This window comes from Podarcis filfolensis (genome assembly GCF_964270895.1).
Source record: "Podarcis filfolensis genome assembly, chromosome: 8".
Lineage (NCBI taxonomy): Eukaryota > Metazoa > Chordata > Lepidosauria > Squamata > Lacertidae > Podarcis > Podarcis filfolensis.
In genome coordinates, this window is record NC_139611.1 from 87,212,751 (window position 1) to 87,231,466 (window position 18,716).

An 18,716-nucleotide genomic window follows, 5' to 3' on the forward strand; every position below is an offset into this window, starting at 1 on the left:
ATGCTGACCTTAAATCCCTTCCCGGCTCTTGCCACCAGGTGCAGCAAGTTACCAATCGGCCTCACCTGTGCGGCCGCGTCTTGCCTCTCCGAAACAAACTTAGGAAGGTCCCTGTCCTGCAAAGTCCTACTGGCCACAGGACCTGGCTCCTGCATGCACTCCTGACAAGGAATTTCTGTGGGCTGGTGGCCGTACGGTTGCCATATTGTCCTGTGTTTCCAAGGCACGTCCTCTTTTTCATGAGCAGCCTCGTCATAGCGACCCACAGTTAAAACTAGAAGTTGGCAAGTGTGTCCTAATTTTCTGCTCTTTGAAATATGGCAACCCCTAGCCAAGGACGTTCGCCATCTTCTTTCCTCCCCTCTGCATTCTCTCATGTCTTACAGAGTGTGGATTCATGGATTTTGGTTGTCCTGGTTGTCTGTTGTGGTTTACTGTAATTTTTTTGTGTTATTGGGTATAGTCACCCTGGCCTTTTTTGTCTCAGGCATGGTCCCTAGTTAGATCTTGGGTGGATCCTGCCCCAGAACTGGAGGCAGAAGACTTTGAAAGGTCCATCTGGTCTGGTGGGGGAGAAGATACCCCATGTGCAGTGTACTCCAGCCACCTCTTCCTACAGAAGTTTGCAGTCAACGGGCAATTTCCATTTTTCTTCCATTAGTGATCTGCTTGGCTGGGTGCCCAAAGAACAAACGTTTTAATATTTTAAGACCAGCATGGTTGTCTTAAGAGAGAGAGCGGTTGGGCCAAGAACCAGGAAGATGCTGGTTGCTGCAAGCAGAATATTCACAGTGTTTCAAGGAACCAGCCAAATCTTTTAAATATTTATTTATTTAGTGACTGAGTGAGATTATTATAGTAAATTGAAGAAAGAATAGAAAACAAAAAAATAGAATATAAAATATTTTTTAAAACAGCCTTTTCTCAAGGTCTCTTGTGAACTTATTTTCAGAGTGCAAAAAAAACCCCAGAACATTAGTTAAACAAAGATTATTTAATTTCACAGTAAAGGGAACCCAAGGGGTTTCTTTAATTGGATATATATATATATTTAAAATGTTTAGGTTCCTATGTCTCAAAACTCCTCCTTGCAAGCCATCAACGACGTCCTCTCATCACTTCAGGATTTTTCTCCACCTGGAAGAACGTGATCTGCGTGGAATATGTTTTGGCGGCAGTGAGAAAAACACCCTGGTGGGAGACCGCAGGGGCTCTGGCGAGAGTTTTACCAGCACCGTAGAGTTTGTGATGCGAGCCCCGTAATGCCCTGCCCAGAATTGTGTGTCCGCCCCTTTGTGCCAGAGCTGGATGTAGCGAACGCCGGGGCCGTAACTCCTGAACACGTGGGACACCTACAGAGGCAGAAGGAGGAGCAAAAAGTCAAGGAGGAGAACCTTTGGGAAACAGCAACACCTTAGAAAGCTTGCCACGGGTTTCTCGTGTCCTGCATTTTTTTTGCTTTAATTAAAGCCTTGCAGCGCTTCCTCCCGAGGCAACGTTGGCCGACGTTGCTCTCCGTACAGCCGGTCTTCCTCTGTTAAAGAGATTTTGTTCATGGCAATACATGCAAGGTCACACCAGTGCCTGGACTGTTTAACAGGTAGTTTGGATGAAGCCTTGGATTTCAAAGAGTTTTGCAAGAGCAGGATTAAATAGTAAAAACTATTGTTGGTGTCTTTGCAGATAAGAGTGCTTTGCGATACGAGGGGGCCACTAGGGGGCGCATTGGTTTCTTCAAAAAGGTATATTTAAATACCTTTTTCATTTCATTAGAGGCCTTTCTCCTGGGCATGGTCGGCCAATTGGTGCCAAAGAAGGACAGAACATTTTTTATGTATGCTACAACAGCAGCAAGAATACTCATCGCAAAGTATTGGAAGACAGAAGATCTACCCACCGTGGAAGAATGGCAGATGAAGGTTATAGATTATATGGGACTGTCAGAAATGACTGGCAGAATCCGAGACCAGGGAAAAGAGACGGCGGAAGAAGATTGGAAGAAATTTAAGGACTATCTTAGGAAACATTGTAAAATTATTGAATGTTAGAACGATGTTGATTCAGAAATTAAGTGGTTTTTAGCTGTAATGATTATGTAATCAAGAAAAGAAAGGTCAAAAATTATATAGAAATTAGGGGAAGGATTTGCTGAATTGAATTAATTAGAGATTTGAATACAGAAAGGGGAGGTATGAGGACGTCGGGAAAGTAAGTTTTATGAATATAAGGGATTGAAATTATACTTGTTGTATGTGTTTTGTATGTATTTTTGCTGTTTCTGTTTTTTGTTTTTTCTATTCTATATAAACCTTTAAAACTTTAATAAATATCTTATTAAAAAAAAAAACTAGGGGGCGCATTGGAAGATGGCCGACAATACCATCTCTCCGACCCACATGGGGTAATTAAGAGGCTGTTATGGGAGTAGTTGCCCCAAGGAAATGGGGAACACTGCCCTTGCCTGCTGTGCCCATAAATCACCCCCTAATTCGAAAGAAGGGGGTGAGGGTCCTAGGCAGAATGCCCCCGTGTGGACCTCGGCTCTCCTGGACGCTGTCTCTGATCGCGCACTAGTTGCAGCAATTTGGAATAATTAATTACAAAAGAAGCAAATGCACATATTTCAAGTGAAGAAGGGGAGTGAAGTCTGCTAATTTAGGTGACCTCTGCGAAAGAAGACGACGGGTTGGAGAAACAGGAATATTTTACGATGAAGATACACCAAAGGCGGGGTATGTTGACAACAGGGCTGAATGGGGGGGGGGAACCTTTTTTACTTTCCTTCTATGTGATTTACAAGAACCCCTCCTCATTAGAACCATCGGTTGAACTGACCCAAGCAGGATGATTAAGGTCTGTGTGGAGATAAACTTTAACCAAAAGTATGCTTTATGGAGACCGAGAAGCAATAAGAGCTTTTGGGAATGGCGCAGCAATTAATTCGGAGTCGCCATCTTGCCAAAGGATTTATAGCCGGGAGGAAGAACAGATTTGTTTTCAGACTGCATTCCTAGTGAATCTCCTCAGAGGTTTTGAGAAAGGAGGCAGATTGGTGAAGATTAATGACACTAAGACTGTTTTGATGTATGGAAGTGACGTTACATGGAAAACGTCTGGATATGGCTACTGGATAAAAAAAATAATATCCACGCAGGATTACAAACTGTTCTAACCAGCTTGCGGAGACTATCAGAGGTCACAAAGAGAAAGGAAAAATATATGAAAATAACAACAAGAGATGTGGAAAAATAATAAGAAAGGACTGGATAGTACTGTGAACATCATAAGGTTAGATTTGTGGACATTAAAACAGCAGTAAGAAGCAAGAAGTTGATTGGATCCCTTCGGAACTTGAAATATGGGTACCCCCAACAAAAAATTAAAATTCGGCTGTGTAATTTGGAATTTATGTAATTTGGTTTGATTTGACGTGATTGGTCGGTTAATAAAAAAATATTTTTTTAAAAAAGAGTGCTTTGCGATACAGAAGGCTACCTTTGGAGTACGTGATCACCCTGATGTTTTGACGTGCCGTATTTTTCGCTCTATAAGATGCACAAGACCATGAGACACACCTAGTTTTTGGAGGAGGAAAACAAGGGGAAAATATTCTGAATCCCAGAAGCCAGAACAGCAAGCGGGATCGCTGTGCAGTGAAAGCAGTGATACCTCTTGCTGTTCTGGCTTCTGGGATAGCTGCGCAGCCTGCATCCGCTCCATAAGACGCACACACATTTCCCCTTACTTTTTAGGAGGGAAAAAGTGAGTCATAGAGCGAAAAATACGGTAATTTACTCGTCCATTTTACGTGTGTTCAGCATCCATGTACACGCTGTACGAGCGATCTGAGTGCTAGTGTTAAAACTAAGGGTACGTGGACACTCTCGAAGGTGTTTTATAGCCTTGCAGATGGTTATAACGTTTAACAGACTATGCTAGGCTGCAAAGCAATCAATGGTGGAGGCTTCCGTTCCTGAAAGGGGTGTGAATTTGCCTGTTCTGTCCCCTTCAATGCTTCCATTTAAAATAACAAGATAATAACACCAAGGTCATGGGTTTGTTCCCTGTGCCCTATAAAGCAGCCACACTTCGGGGAGAGTGGTAAACCTGGCAATGAATGGAGCCAGAATTCAGAATAAGTCTGTTTTAAGGAGCAATCGTTGGATCACCCAGTTTTAACGGAATGCTCTGACTTTATTATAATTAGCTCCAAAGTAATCTTACCTGACACTTGTATTTAGACTTTTGCTGTTTTGACAAATGAGGCTGCTATGCCACTTTAGTGCACCATTAACTCCGCCTCCACCCCCCAGGTTTTGGCTTTGCATCTGCATTTGGATCAGTACTATTCCTGTGCAGCCTCTTGGCACCTACGATCTTTAATCCCAAAAGGAACGAAAATAGGCCTTGGAGATAGCAAAGAACACCTTTTGATACTGGGCATCGTTCCACTGCGGAATGGGATCCGGATTAGCGTTGAATTCGGCAATTACTGACCAATCTGCTGCCAGGAGTTCCACACGGATTTTGTATCTGCAGCCGCAGTCTTCCCGGGCACCCCACCTGAAAGGGATGGCGGAAAGGATGGGGTACAGCCAAGGCAGCGAAAGGAATGGAGCATATCTGAAGGAGCGTCTCCACCCCATCGTTCTTCCCGGACACTGAGGTCCAGCGCCGAGGGCCTTCTGGTGGTTCCCTCCCTGCGAGAAGCCAAGTTACAGGGAACCAGGCAGAGGGCCTTCTCGGTGGTGGCGCCCGCCCTGTGTAACGCCCTCCCATCAGATGTCAAAGAGAAAAATAACTACCAAATGTTTAGAAGACATCTGAAGGCAGCCCTGTTTAGGGAAGCTTTTAATGTTTGAGGTATTACTGTATTTTAATATTTGGTTGGAAGCCGCCCAGAGTGGCTGGGGAACCCAGCCAGATGGACGGGGAATAAATAATAATAATAATAATAATAATAATAATAATAATAATAATAATAATAATGTAGGATAATTCTCAGGAGATCAAAAGAAGAGTAGAGCTCACCAATCACAGATAATAACATCAGGTTGGCAGGTATCCATGAGCTCCTCCGGAAAACCTTCTTTCAGCAAATCAATCAGCTGCGATTTTACACACCACCTGGGTGGATGGGGGACAATAAAGACATTACTGCTATGTTTACAGCGCCTTGGGCTCCTTGCATCTTCCAGAAAAACGGCATCATTACAGACACACAAAGCAGCTAAGAGTTTGTGACCTGTAAGGAAATAGGCAAGCAAAAGTGGCAACTCAGAGAGGGGAAACTGGGCCGCCAGCTGCAGTTAAAAAGGATGTCCCAGGCCACAGGGAAATGGAGCTGCCAAAAAAATTGGGATTGTGACGTCTCCCACATTGACTCACACGTATGATGAGGCAAAGCAAGTCTGGGCCTCCGCGCCTTCCACATGCTGTCTGTTCTCTTCCACTCTCCACCCATTCCCTCCATGCTGGATCACCCAGTGTTGAAACTGTTCTGTGGGCACAATAATGGATATCAGTGGAGATGTCGTTTTCACATGCAAAGTGCGAGGGCTCATCTACACTAATTTCCTCCGCACTTTCTAGGTCCATTCTTTCCTGGATGCTGTCCGTTTTTGTTTCCTTCCCCCTGCTGCTTTCCCCACAAAGAAACACTCTTGGCAATCCGTGGAAGACCTGAATCGCTGTTTGTTCCGATTCAGCATTAAAGAGCGGACCTTCCTGGGGATGGTAGTAGTGCAAAACAAACAAACAGAACGGCTTGGAAACAAACCGGGGAAACGCAGAATTGTGCCTAGAAAGCTTGGAGTAAAAAGTGAATGTGAATGAGCCCCAAGTTGACATAGGAATGTAGGAATGGGCGTCATAGGAATGCAGACTGGATTATTGTAACTCGCTCTACGTGGGGCTGCCCTTGAGACTGACCCAGAAACTCCAGCGGGTGCAGAATGCCGTGGCGAGACTCCTTAGGGGGTCCTCGCTGCAAGATCACATTCACCCGGTGCTATACCAGCTGCACTGGCTCCCGGTGGGGTACAGGATCAGGTTTAAGGTGCTGGTTTTAACCTTTAAAGCCCTATACGGCCTAGGACCCTCGTACCTACGGGACCGCCTCTCCTGGTATGTCCCACGGAGGACCTTACGGTCTTCAAACAAAAACATCTTGGAGATCCCAGGCCACAGAGAGGTTAGGCTGGCCTCAACTAGAGCCAGGGCTTTTTCGGCTGTGGCTCCAATCTGGTGGAACGCTCTGTCACAAGAGACTAGGGCCCTGCGGGACTTGACATCTTTCCGCAGGGCCTGCAAGACAGAGCTGTTCCACCAGGACTTTGGTCAGGGCACAGCCTGACTCCCTCCTTTGGCAATCTTCACAGAACTTTAGCCTAATGGTTGCCATCAATTTGAGTTGAAATAATTTTAATGAAATGATTTTAGAAAGTTGTATTATTTTATTGTTGTTAGCTACACTGAGCCCAGCTTTGGCTGGGGAGGGCGGGATATAAATAAAATTTTTTATTATTATTATTATTATTATTATTATTATTATTATTATTATTAAAGAGCCTGGCCGCTGGATCAGGCCCAAGGCCCATCTAATCCAGCATCCATGAGTACAATGCACCACCAGTACTCAGAGCCATAATGTTTCTGCCTGGGGAGGACAAGATGTGGACATCGTGGCTAATAGCTGTTTTTAGCTCCTGCTTTGGAAAGCGTTGAGAATTGCCTCTGGGAATGTGCAGAGTACGTTTCCTCACACCACAATCCCAACAGTGTCTCTGATTAGAGTGCAAGCATTGGAAGGGATAAGTTCTGGACTTTAGACTCCCTGGGACCCACCTGCTTGACCCATCAGCTCCCTCACCTGTCCCACAGGGATTCTTGATCAGGTTCTTCCCAAAGGGCCGCAGGACCCCGACTCGGCGGCAGTCCATTCGGGGGCATCGTTGGGCAGCTTCAACGGCATCGTGCATGCGCGGGTCCCTCTCCCACTGAAGTTTCCAAACTGTGGGCCTGTCAATTAGGTCCCTCCACCTGCAGCACACCAGGCGGCAGCGGGTCACCAGTGTCCGGGCAGGCACCCAGCTCAGGATCAGCTCCAGCAGTTCCTCGGGCAACGGGTTCAAATCCACCAGGCACTGGATTTCCATTCCGTCTGCGGAAGCGCTCTTGCTTTTTACAAGTCCCATGTCTGGTCTCCCACTGCCGTCAAGTTTCGGAAATAAAAGTTGAAGACGTTTTAAACTAAAATGCCTTGGGACGGAGGCCTGTCATTCTCCCCCATCCTCCGGGAGTAGCGCTACCCTGGAAAGGAAAAAAAACCTGAGGCTGCTTTCTTGCTGCGATAATTAAGAGTGAACTGGAGTACAGAAAACAAATTCAAGCTTGGTTCTCCCACCCGCCCAGAAGCAAAGTGATGCCTGCTTGTTTGTTTCCTTGCAGAAACCAGGTTTCTCTACCTTTCCCAGCGCAGGCATCAACCTGGTTCTTTGCACCCAGAGGAGCAGGCAGCCCTCTCCCTTCTGCGCGCCCAGGGACCACTCCTTCCGCAAAAACAAACCGCGCCTGGAGGAAGAGCAGGGGAAAGGAAGCGAAGCCGGCCGGACCCGGTTCCCGTGTAGACAGGATTAGCCAATCAGCTGCCGGGGAAGAGAAAGGGGCGGTCCTTCCAGCGCAAGAGCAAAACTGGCGGGGATTGGCGAAAGGGAGGTTGATTGGCGTTCGCCGCGCCCGTCATTTCCGATCACGGGCCTTGGAAGGGCAGGCAGGAATTCAACAGGTGAAGCTTCCTCCTGCGCCACGCGCAGAATGCAAACTTTGGAAGCCGCCCGCACCCATTAAAATAACCATTCGCTCCAAGCCAAAGAGAGCATTAAAACAAGGCAGTGTTGTTGTTTAGTCGCTTTTTTATTTCAAAAAAGGAAAAGGTCTGTTAAGCGTATTGAGTTGCGCAGCAATAGGTCCCAGTTCAGTCTACCTTACAGGGTGACTTAGAATCTTAGAATCATAGAATCATAGAGTTGGAAGAGACCACAAGGGCCATCGAGTCCAACCCCCTGCCAAGCAGGAAACACCATCAGAGCACTCCTGACATATGGTTGTCAAGCCTCTGCTTAAAGACCTCCAAAGAAGGAGACTCCACCACACTCCTTGGCAGCAAATTCCACTGTCAAACAGCTCTTACTGTCAGGAAGTTCTTCCTAATGTTTAGGTGGAATCTTCTTTCTTGTAGTTTGGATCCATTGCTCCGTGTCCGCTTCTCTGGAGCAGCAGAAAACAACATTTCTCCCTCCTCTATGTGACATCCTTTTATATATTTGAACATGGCTATCATATCACCCCTTAACCTCCTCTTCTCCAGGCTAAACATGCCCAGCTCCCTTAGCCGTTCCTCATAAGGCATCGTTTCCAGGCCTTTGACCATTTTGGTTGCCCTCCTCTGGACACGTTCCAGTTTGTCCAGTTTGTTTGACTTCCAGGATATATACACCATACATATGTTGTCTGAAAGACCTGGTAACTGAGGGATAACCCAGGTGGCAGCTTGTGTCTGTGTAAACTGGGACCCTAAAACGGAAAAAGCATAGTCTTAATCAGTGGTCAGCAAACGTTTTCAGCAGGCAGCCGGTCCACTGTCCCTCAGACCATGTGGGGGGCCGGACTATATTTTTTTGGGGGGGGATGAATGAATTCCCATGCCCCACTAATAACCCAGAGATTGTTGTTGTTGTTTAGTCGTTTAGTCGTGTCCGACTCTTCGTGACCCCATGGACCAGAGCACGCCAGGCACCTCTGTCCTCCACTACCTCCCGCAGTTTAGTCAAACTCATGCTGGTAACCTCGAAAACACTATCCAACCATCTCATCCTCTGTCGCCCCCTTCTCCTTGTGCCCTCCATCTTTCCCAGCATCAGTGTCTTCTCCAGGGAGTCTTCTCTTCTCATGAGGTGGCCAAAGTACTGGAGCCTCAGCTTCACGATCTGTCCTTCCAGTGAGCACTCAGGGCTGATTTCATTAAGAATGGATGCATTTGATCTTCTTGCAGTCCATGGGACTCTCAAGAGTCTTCTCCAGCACCATAATTCAAAAGCATCAATTCTTCGGCGATCAGCCTTCTTTATGGTCCAGCTCTCACTTCCATACATCACTACTGGGAAAACCATGGCTTTAACTATACGGACCTTTGTTGGCAAGGTGACGTCTCTACTTCTCAAGATGCTGTCTAGGCCTGTCATTGCCCTTCTCCCAAGAAGCAGGCGTCTTTTAATTTCGTGGCTGCTGTCACCATCTGCAGTGATCATGGAGCCCAAGAAAGTAAAATCTCTCACTGCCTCCATTTCTTCCCCTTCTATTTGCCAGGAGGTGATGGGACCAGTGGCCATGATCTTCGTTGATCCCCTTCATGGATCACTGCCTTGCCGTGGCGAAGGGGCTTGAAGAACTCAGAGAAGCTATGAACTACGCCGAGCAGGGCACACAAGATGAACAGGTCATAGTGGAGAGTTTTGACCAAACGTGATCCACCTGGAGGAGGAACCGGCAAGCCACTCCAGTATCCTTGCCAAGAAAACTCCATGGACAAAGACAACAGGCATATAACCCAGAGATGCATTTTAAATAAAAAGACACATTCTACTCATGTAAACACATGCTAATTCCCGGACTATCCACGGGCCAGATTTAAAAGGCGATTGGGCTGGATCCGGCCCCCGGGCCTTAGTTTGCCTACCCATGGTCTTAATCAAGCCAGTTAGTTTCCCGGCCCAATTCAAAATGCTGTTTTTGACCTCTAAAGCCTTAAAGGACTCCCAATTCCTCAAGGATCGCTTCTTTCCAGACCCCAAGATCATCATCTGTCGCCCTCGGAGGGTGGCAACACAAGAACAGGGCCTTCTCTGCAGTGGCTCCCTGTCTTTGAAACGCTCTCCCTGGGGAGGTTTGCCTGACGCCTTCATTACATTCCTTTAGGCTCCAGATGAAAACGTGCCTCTTCAACCAAGCCTTGGGGGTGCATATAGTGTGGTGCTTTATAGTGCCTCGGCCTGTTTCTTCCTTAGCCCAATGCAGCACGCTCAGACCAGCAGCAGCTCCTCTGGAGCCCAGGCAGATACCCTGCTCACTCGCGCCCAGATGCTTTTAGCTTGGCTTGGGCGTCTTCTGTATGCAACGAAGGTGTCCCGATACAGACCTCTGGAAACCTCTTCTAGGCTGCCAGCGCTGGGAGAACTCTTGTGCTTAGAAATGAGTGTCTCTGAACATGTGCAGATGGACAGAGAGTAGCCACAACCTGGGACTCCTCTCCTGCACACCCTCTTCTTCCAGCACATGACCGGTATTGAAGGCCTTGGCTATGCTTCCTGCACTGCAGGGGGTCAGACTAGATGAGCGTCGGGGTCCCTTTCAACTCTGCCATTCTATTTCCCCCCCCCCCCCCTATTCAAGTCGCCTCTTCGTTTTTGAAAACTAAGTGCCTGAAGGGAGAGAGCATCTGAGGCACTGCCCCCTCACCTCATAGGGCAGCGACTTGGGGGAGGGGTGCATAAAGCACAATGCAGGCAAGCCGATATTCCCCAGGGGCAGCTTCCCCAAATACCGTATTTTTCACCCCATAGGACGCACCGGCCCATAGGACGCACCAAGTTTTTTTGGGGGGAAACAAAAAAAAAATTATTTCCCCCCCAGGCGCTTGTGGGGCCGGCAGCCGGGAGACGCACTGTGACTCCCAGCTGTCCCCGGAGCTTGCGGGGCAGGCAGCGGGGAGAAGCGCTCTTCTCCCCGCCGCCCGCCTGCAGAACAGGTCCGGGGACAGCGGGCAGCCGGGGGACGCGCTGCGCCTCCCCACTGTCCCCGGAGCTTGCGGGGCAGGCAGCGGGGAAAAGCACGCGTCTCCCCGCCGTCAGCCTCCAAACCACATCGGGAAACAGCGGGATGGCGGCGTTCCGCCTCCCCACTGTCCCCCGACCTTGTGGGGCTGGCGCTGGGGCTCTCCTGAAGCCTGGAGAGCAAGAGGGGTCGGTGCGCACCAAACTGCAGGAGGCAGTGGAAGACAGGAGTGCCTGGCGTGCTCTGGTCCAGGGGGTCACGAAGAGGCAGACACGACTCAACACAACAACACAATTTGTGGACGTAATAGGCCCACACACAACACAAAACATTGTTGCTGTATGTAGTTTTTATTTTTATATCTTATATTTTGGAAATGTACATCCAGGTTTTTTTTCTTTAATTGTTTTGGGGGGCCCCCAAGAGAGTGGAGACCTAAGCTAGAGCTTGCTTAGCTTGCACGTAAATCCGGCACTAGCCCCCCAAAAGAGGACGTGTCCGGGATTTCCCGGGCGCTGCGCAAAGAAGCCGCCCTTTCTTTCCTCTGCCTCCCCAAAAGATGCCAAGCGAGACCCAGCGGCCGCAGCTGCTGTCATCTTCCATTTTTGGGGCGGGGGGGGGGGAGACGGGGTCCGGTGCTGCCCAATCGCAGGCACTCGCGGGCCGGGCCAGCCGTGCTCCTCCTCCTGCATCGCAGGGGGGTTGGACTAGATGACCGTGGGAGATCCCTTCCAGCCCTTCCATCATACATGTCATCTCTTTCATCAGTACCACACCGATGTGCATTTATTCGTGCAAGGTTCAATGTCTTTCCATTGAACCTGCTGAACCACAGATTTTCCAAGGGTTTGGTGTCTCCGCTATGCGTGTGTGACGGGGAAACTGTTGAATCTCTTTCACATATAATGTTCAACTGTCCCCTACATAGCATAGCCAGGGCTAAATTCCTGGGTCCTGCTCTACTGCGCTTGGTTGGCAGGCCTGTTGAGTCACACGCCGCACTGCTTTTGCAGGATACAGAGCCTTCTGTAACTCTGCAGGTGGCGAGATTTCTGAATGCGGTTATCTCACACTCAAAAACCACCAAAAAACAACAACAACATCAAAACTAATTGGACTGTTACGTTGAGAGTGCATGTCGGAGGTCGTCTTCAGTTTTCCTTTTCTGTGATCCGTCCCTTGGAGCTCTCCTGGCCCCAAGCTGTCACTTGGCTCTGCTCAATGACCCACCCTTGCATCGTGGTGTTCACCTTCTGTTGTCGGATATATCTGTTTTTATGTCCCTGTGTTTTTATGTTTGTATATATTTTATGGGCTAATAGCCGTAAATAAATAAATTGTAAATTGTAAATTGATCCCTTCCAGCTCCTCTGGCTCTCGGCTCCCCCTCAATGGAGAGCGCCAAAGGCTGCGAAAAGAACCAGGAAATCCGGTGCGCGGAGGGAGGCGCCGAGCGACGCGATCCCTTCAGGGTGGGAGGATCTCTTCCCAGAGTCCAGAGAGCAGGAGGAGATCAGCCCCGGGCTTCCTTGCGATCGGAGGGACCTGCTGCTCCCCTTTGCTCTCCTCCAGCGCGCAGGGGCGTCGGGCACAGGTCAGTGCTGGGAGGCGCTCTGCACACGCTCAGGAACGCCACCCCGTCCGGATTTGCGGCTTGATTTCCAGAAAGGAGAGGTGCCGGGGCTCAAGGCTGCCTGGGGAAGGTGGGGTTGGGGGAGATCCCATGTCTTCTGTTCCGTATGCTCCCAGATTTAGCATGCTAACCCCGGGATACTGTGGGCTTCGGGGCTTTCGTATGGGGTCGCCTAATAATAATAATAATAATAATAATAATAATAATATATTGATACCTTGCCCATCTGGCTGGGTTTCCCCAGCCACTCTGGGCGGCTTCCAACAGAATATCAAAACACAGTAACCTATTAAACATTAAAAGCTTCCCTAAACAGGGCTGCCTTCAGATGTCTTCTAAAAGCCTTCTATCTGAGATGCTGGACTGCTGCTGCCAGTCAGTGTAGAGCAGTCTGGGGCGGATGGGAGTTGTGCGCTAAAACGTCCAGGGGGCACCAGGTTGGGGAAGGCCGCTGTAGACACGCCTGAGCCAGATGGGCCAGTGGTCCGATTTGGTATACCCGGCATTTTGCCCAAAGATGCTAGGGCAACTCATGGCGTGTGTGTTTGTTCGGTTGGCGAGCTTAGTTCCCCAATTGCGCTAATGTAAGATACACAGAAGGGACTTGCTGATCAGAAGGTCGCTGGTTCGAATCCCCACAACTGGGTGAGCTCCCATTGCTCGGTCCCAGCTCCTGCCCACCTAGCAGTTCGAAAGCACGTCAAAGGGCAAGTAGATAAATAGGTACCGCTCTGGCGGGAAGGTAAACGGCATTTCCGTGCGCTGCTCTGGTTCGCCAGAAGCGGCTTAGTCATGCTGGCCACATGATCTGGAAGCTGTACGCCGGCTCCCTCGGCCAGTAAAGCGAGATGAGCGCCGCAACCCCAGAGTCGGCCACGACTGGACCTAATGGTCAGGGGTCCCTTTACCTTTACCTTTAAGATACACAATGACCCAAGTCTATTTTGGGGTGCACACACCCCAGTTTCTTCCTTGTGGTTGGAGGAAGGCAGCACACTTGAGAGTGTCTTGTGCCCCAATGTGTAACTGGGGCCAGAACAATGCCAGGACATCTTGTTGGGGTCTGGGGATATTATCTGGGGTGGCTCATATCCTCTTTTTGAGGGTGTAAAATTGAATCCTCAGTTCCTTTTTCCTTAGTCAGTGTATTGCACCTTGCCTTTTGAGCTTTTGACCAGAGAGAAAGCTGTCCCTGGAAAGTGGCAGTCTCCTAATTGTGTGTGTGTGTTTCCTATCTTGGGGTGCAGGGATAAGTAAATTCCTTACACAGTCTGTTCCTTCAAATCTGCATCCAATAAGGGAATAAGATGCGGTGAGGGCAATTAATTTGGGGTTTAGACACATCATACCTGTTCTTCCATTGTGGTGGCAACTCAGAACTTGCAACTCCTTGCCTATTTACCACTTGCTAAAAACATTTTTGTTCAGGCGAGATATGTAGAATGTAGGTATGTGTTTTAATCTGGTTTTAGTTTCTCGTGGGTTTTAATTTTTTTTTGAAAAGGTCTAATTACTAGTTCTTTTAAACTGTTTTTATTGGTAATTTTATCGTTTAATTCTCCCTCTATAAAACAAATAAAATGTTCACAAACTGGAACCAGGGACCAACATTAACCTTAACATAGCCTTTCAGAGAACATGTGACTCTTAGAAGAGGTCCCTGCCCCAAAGAGCTTAAATAGTAATTAAAAAACCCCACAGCTGGAGAGATAACAAGGAGAGACCAGGAAGGCATTCTGTGATGATCTTACTTACAGGAAATGGGTCACATGGTCTCCTCCCAGTCATTATCTGGTTGGTAAACATTTTCTAGGCGCTGCATTCACTTTAATGGCACCCTCAGCCTAGACTGGCTTTTCCCAATTGTTGGATTTCCCCCTAATTTAAATTTGGACTCTCCCTTAATAACCGACAACCCCGCCCTGTGCTATCTTTATGAGTCAGTGTTTCGGTGTGCACTGACCGATCGTCTCAGATCCCTGATACATACAGAGACATAATGGGCACCCTCCTCTCAAACTGGGCGTTTCTGTTGCGTTCCTGCCTCAGGAGCAGCGGTTCACATTATACCTGTTGCTGAGATGCCACGGGAGAATTACCGTCTTTTTTGCTCTATAAGACTCACTTTTTCCCTCCTAAAAAGTAAGGGGAAATGTGTGTGCGTCTTATGGAGCAGATGCAGGCTGCGCAGCTATCCCAGAAGCCAGAACAGCAAGAGGGATTGCTGCTTTCACTGCACAGCGATCCCTCTTGCTGTTCTGGCTTCTGGGATTCAGAATATTTTTCTTCTTGTTTTCCTCCTCCAAAAACTAGGTGCGTCTTGTGGTCTGGTGCGTCTTATAGAGCGAAAAATACGGTAATTCCATGGCAGAGAGCCTTCAAATGGTTTTCTGTTTGGGTTGGGCAGGCAGATTTCGTAGAATTGTAGAGTTGTAAGGGACCCCTGAGGGTCATCCAGTCCAACCCCCTGCAGTGCAGGGATCCTGCCTGCAGCTGTCCCTGGGTGAGTTCGAACCAGCAGCCTTCTGGTGAACAGCCAGCGCACTGACTCGTTGCGCCATGAGATTCCACAGACAGTAAAGGGAAAGGGACCCCTGACCATTAGGTCCAGTCGTGGCCGACTCTGGGGTCGCGGCGCTCATCTTGCTTTACTGGCCAAGGGAGCCGGCGTACAGCTTCCGGGTCATGTTGCCAGCATGACTAAGCTGCTTCTGGCGAACCAGAGCAGCGCACGGAAACGCCGTTTACCTTCCCGCCAGAGCAGTACCTATTTATCTACTTGCACTTGACATGCTTTCAAACTGCTAGGTTGGCAGGAACAGGGATAGAGCAACGGGAGCTCACCCCGTTGCGGGGATTCGAACCGCCGACCTTCTGATTGGCAAGTCCTAGGCTCTGTGGTTTAACCCGCAGCGCCACCCGCGTCCCTTCCACAGACAGTAGAGCTACCATAAAGCGTCCCTTTCTTCCAAGGACCAGCACCCACGGCGTTTTGTCTTTGTGGCTCGTCTGGCTCTTGTTGTTCGCTGGCCTCGGTTGCCCTGCAGTAATCCTGGACTCTCTCTGAACTTTTTTCTCCCCCAGCCTCGGGTTTCTGAGTGCAAAGCTGCATCAGCAGTTTGCAACGGAGGACATTATAATAGCCCTGTGACTTAGCAGACCGGCTTGCAGCCACCCTGCCAAGGTTTGCAGCTGGTCTGAGTTCACTTCTGAAGGATTTCAGCGGAGAGGAGATCTTGGTGGGGGTGTGCAGCATGAGTCGACTGGGGAGGCTGTTTGGCTTCCTCTTCCTGTGGCTCCCTCACCTGCAGTGCGAAGGGTTCAGCTACACCCAGCCTGAGCAGGTGCACCTATCCTATCCAGGTGAGTTTTACGGCTAAGGGGGATTTGCCCGTCTTTAGTCTCTACCCATTTGATGATGATGGAAGATTAATATATTTATTACCCAACGTCCCAGGACAGGTCACAGCATTAAAAACAATATTATAAACAATTTAAAAGAACTTGCAAACATAAAATAAGCTAAAAAGAGAGCCAGTGTGGTGTAGTGGTTAAGAGCGGTAGACTCGTAATCTGGTGAACTGGGTTCGCTTCCTGACTTAAGGGTGTATTTGTGTATGAATAGGGTGAGCCTGTGACCTGGATTCAGGAACTAAAGAATGGCCAGGCTGCCCAGGTAATGCAATCAGTGACCATTATCAGGTAGACTGCCTTCTTCTGTGATGTATGTATTGGGAGGCGGAGAACCTATTGCAACAGTTTCTTGAATAAAGATGAGGCTTACTAGACACTTTGCTACTCAACATACTCTGGTTGGCCTCTGTTATTTTCTCCTACCAAAAGGTAACCCACTGAGCCAGTGTGGCGTAGTGGTTAACAGCGGTGGACTCGTAATCTGGTGAACCGGGTTCGATTCCCCGCTCCTCCATCTGCAGCTGCTGGGGGCCAGTCACACTTCTCTGAAGTCTCTCAGCCTCACTCACCTCACAGAGTGTTTGTTGTGGGGGAGGAAGGGAAAGGAGAATGTTAGCCGCTTTGAGACTCCTTAAAGGGAGTGAAAGGCGGGATATCAAATCCAAACTCTTCTTCTTCTTCTAAAAAAAATTAAAATCCTTCCAGTAGCACCTTAGAGACCAACTAAGTTTGTTATTGGTATGAGCTTTCGTGTGCATGCACACTTCTTCAGATACACTGAAACAGAAGTCACCAGACCATTATATATATTGAGAGGGTGGGGAGGGGTATTACTCAGAAGGGTGGTGGGAAGGGGTGATTGGCTGATGGGTGTGGTAAACCTGTTGACTGTTAATGACTGCAATTGGTCTTACAGGGAAAAGCAAGGGGTGAGATGGCTAAAAGTAGCTTTATTATGTATAATGAGATAAGAATCCAATGTCTCTATTCACACCAGGTCTCTCCATGGTTTTAAGTTTGGTAATAAGTTGCAATTCAGCAACTTCTCTTTCCAGTCTATTTCTGAAATTGTTTTGTAATAAGACAGCTACTTTGAGATCTTGTATAGAATGTCCTGGGAGATTGCAGTCGTTAACAGTCGTCAACAGGTTTACCACACCTATCAGCCAATCACCCATTCCCACCACCCTTCCCACCCTTTTACCATATATAAGGGTCCGGTGACTTCTGTTTCAGTGTATCTGAAGAAGTGTGCATGCACACGAAAGCTCATACCAATAACAAATTTAGTTGGTCTCTAAGGTGCTACTGGAAGGAATTTTTGTTTCGTTTTGTTTCGACTACGGCAGACCAACACGGCTACCTACCTGTAAATAAAATAAACTAGGTCGTCTTCTTCATCATCATCATCTTCATCTTCACCTGGCCTTTCATCCATAGATCTCAGGCAGTTGACAGCTTAAAAATACAAGATAAAAACACAAAATGCATAATAAAAACAAGAACGAGAAGAAAATCAACCAATAACCTCCCTCCCGCAACTAACACTTAACAGGTTATAGGGTGTCAGTCAGCCCAAGGCCTGGATGAAGAGGAACTTCTTTACCTGGCGGTTAAAGTTTTATAAAATGAAGGCAGCAGCTGAACCTCCCTGGGTCTGTATCTGCAAGACAGATCTGATAGTGGTTTGCAGTGCCAGCAGCCATTCCTGACTCTCAGCAGCTTAACAATATGGTTTATGCTGTGTATTGCGTTTTTATTATTAAGCTCCATAAATTATGTTCTTAGTGTTGTACGCTGCACTGAGATCTTTGGATAAAGGCATAATAATAATAATAATAATAATAATAATAATAATAGCTACAGGTAGGTACCGTATTTTTTGCTCTATAAGACTCACTTTTTCCCTCCTAAAAAGTAAGGGGAAATGTGTGTGCGTCTTGGAGCAGATGCAGGCTGCGCAGCTATCCCAGAAGCCAGAACAGCAAGAGGGATTGCTGCTTTCACTGCACAGCGATCCCTCTTGCTGTTCTGGCTTCTGGGATTCAGAATATTTTTCTTCTTGTTTTCCTCCTCCAAAAACTAGGTGTGTCTTATGGTCTGGTGCGTCTTATAGAGCGAAAAATACGGTAGATATGTTGGTCTGCCGTAGTTGAAACAAAATAAAAAAAATCCTTCCAGTAGCACGTTAGAGACCAACTAACTTTGTTATTGGTATGAGCTTTTGTGTGCATGCACACTTCTTCAGATAATAATAGTAGCAACTATTGATTTATTAATCACCTTCTCAACCACCTTCTCAACCACAAGGATATTTACACATAAGGTAATTCAGGGCTGGGGTGGATGGGGTTGATGAGATGCGTCCAAGGGAACGGGGGCCTTAGGCAGGCCCCCAGCTGGCTCCAGCCCACCGGCTGGCAGCCGGGCAAACTCCCGGTCCTTGGCACAGCATAAATCAGCGACCTGCAGTTTCAGAACTCTTCAGAAGCTGGAGCACGCTCTAATCAGCAGAGTAATTAACTCTTTGCCACGGAAGGGCGGACAGAGGAATATGTAAAGCATATTTACAAGCAGTTTATTCAGCATAGGTATGCTGAATAAAACATGTCTGCTGTCCTTCTTGTCTAAGAGCAAGAAGCAGCATAAGGCAAAAGCTATACACAAACTGAAGTTCCCAGCAAGCTGTGCTGGAATGTAAACAGTCATGTGACATACAACAGCTCCACATATCTGTTTAGGTGAAACAGGAACATCAATATCCTAACAAGGGTTTGCATCAGGAACCTTTGTAACTTCCTGTGCTGTAGCTTATCATGGAGGAGAGGGTTTTCGATGG

The 18,716-nt window shown here is 47.9% G+C and overlaps 2 protein-coding genes across 4 annotated transcripts in view; one reads left to right on the forward strand and one right to left on the reverse strand.

Moving 5' to 3' along the window:
* Positions 1-975: 975 nt before the first annotated feature.
* Positions 976-7,751, reverse strand: FBXO27 (F-box protein 27). The gene is made up of 5 exons (XM_083627819.1): positions 6,872-7,751; positions 5,389-5,500; positions 5,032-5,127; positions 4,428-4,563; positions 976-1,352 (listed from the first exon to the last, which is right to left on the reverse strand). The coding sequence occupies exons 1-5, from the start codon at positions 7,194-7,196 to the stop codon at positions 1,116-1,118; spliced, it is 906 nt and encodes a 301-aa protein (XP_083483945.1). The 5' UTR covers positions 7,197-7,751; the 3' UTR covers positions 976-1,115.
* A 4,565-nt stretch (positions 7,752-12,316) lies between these two features.
* Positions 12,317-18,716, forward strand: part of ACP7 (acid phosphatase 7, tartrate resistant (putative)) — a 31,927-nt gene continuing 25,527 nt past the window's right edge. The window contains exons 1-2 of one of the 3 annotated variants that reach the window (XM_083627571.1): positions 12,317-12,424; positions 15,548-15,826. In XM_083627571.1, coding sequence (XP_083483697.1) covers positions 15,718-15,826 — 109 coding nt within the window. In that variant the 5' untranslated portion in view covers positions 12,317-12,424; positions 15,548-15,717. Of the gene's footprint in view, positions 12,505-15,436; positions 15,827-18,716 lie in introns of all 3 variants that reach the window. The other 2 variants (XM_083627572.1, XM_083627570.1) reach the window with 2 other exon arrangements.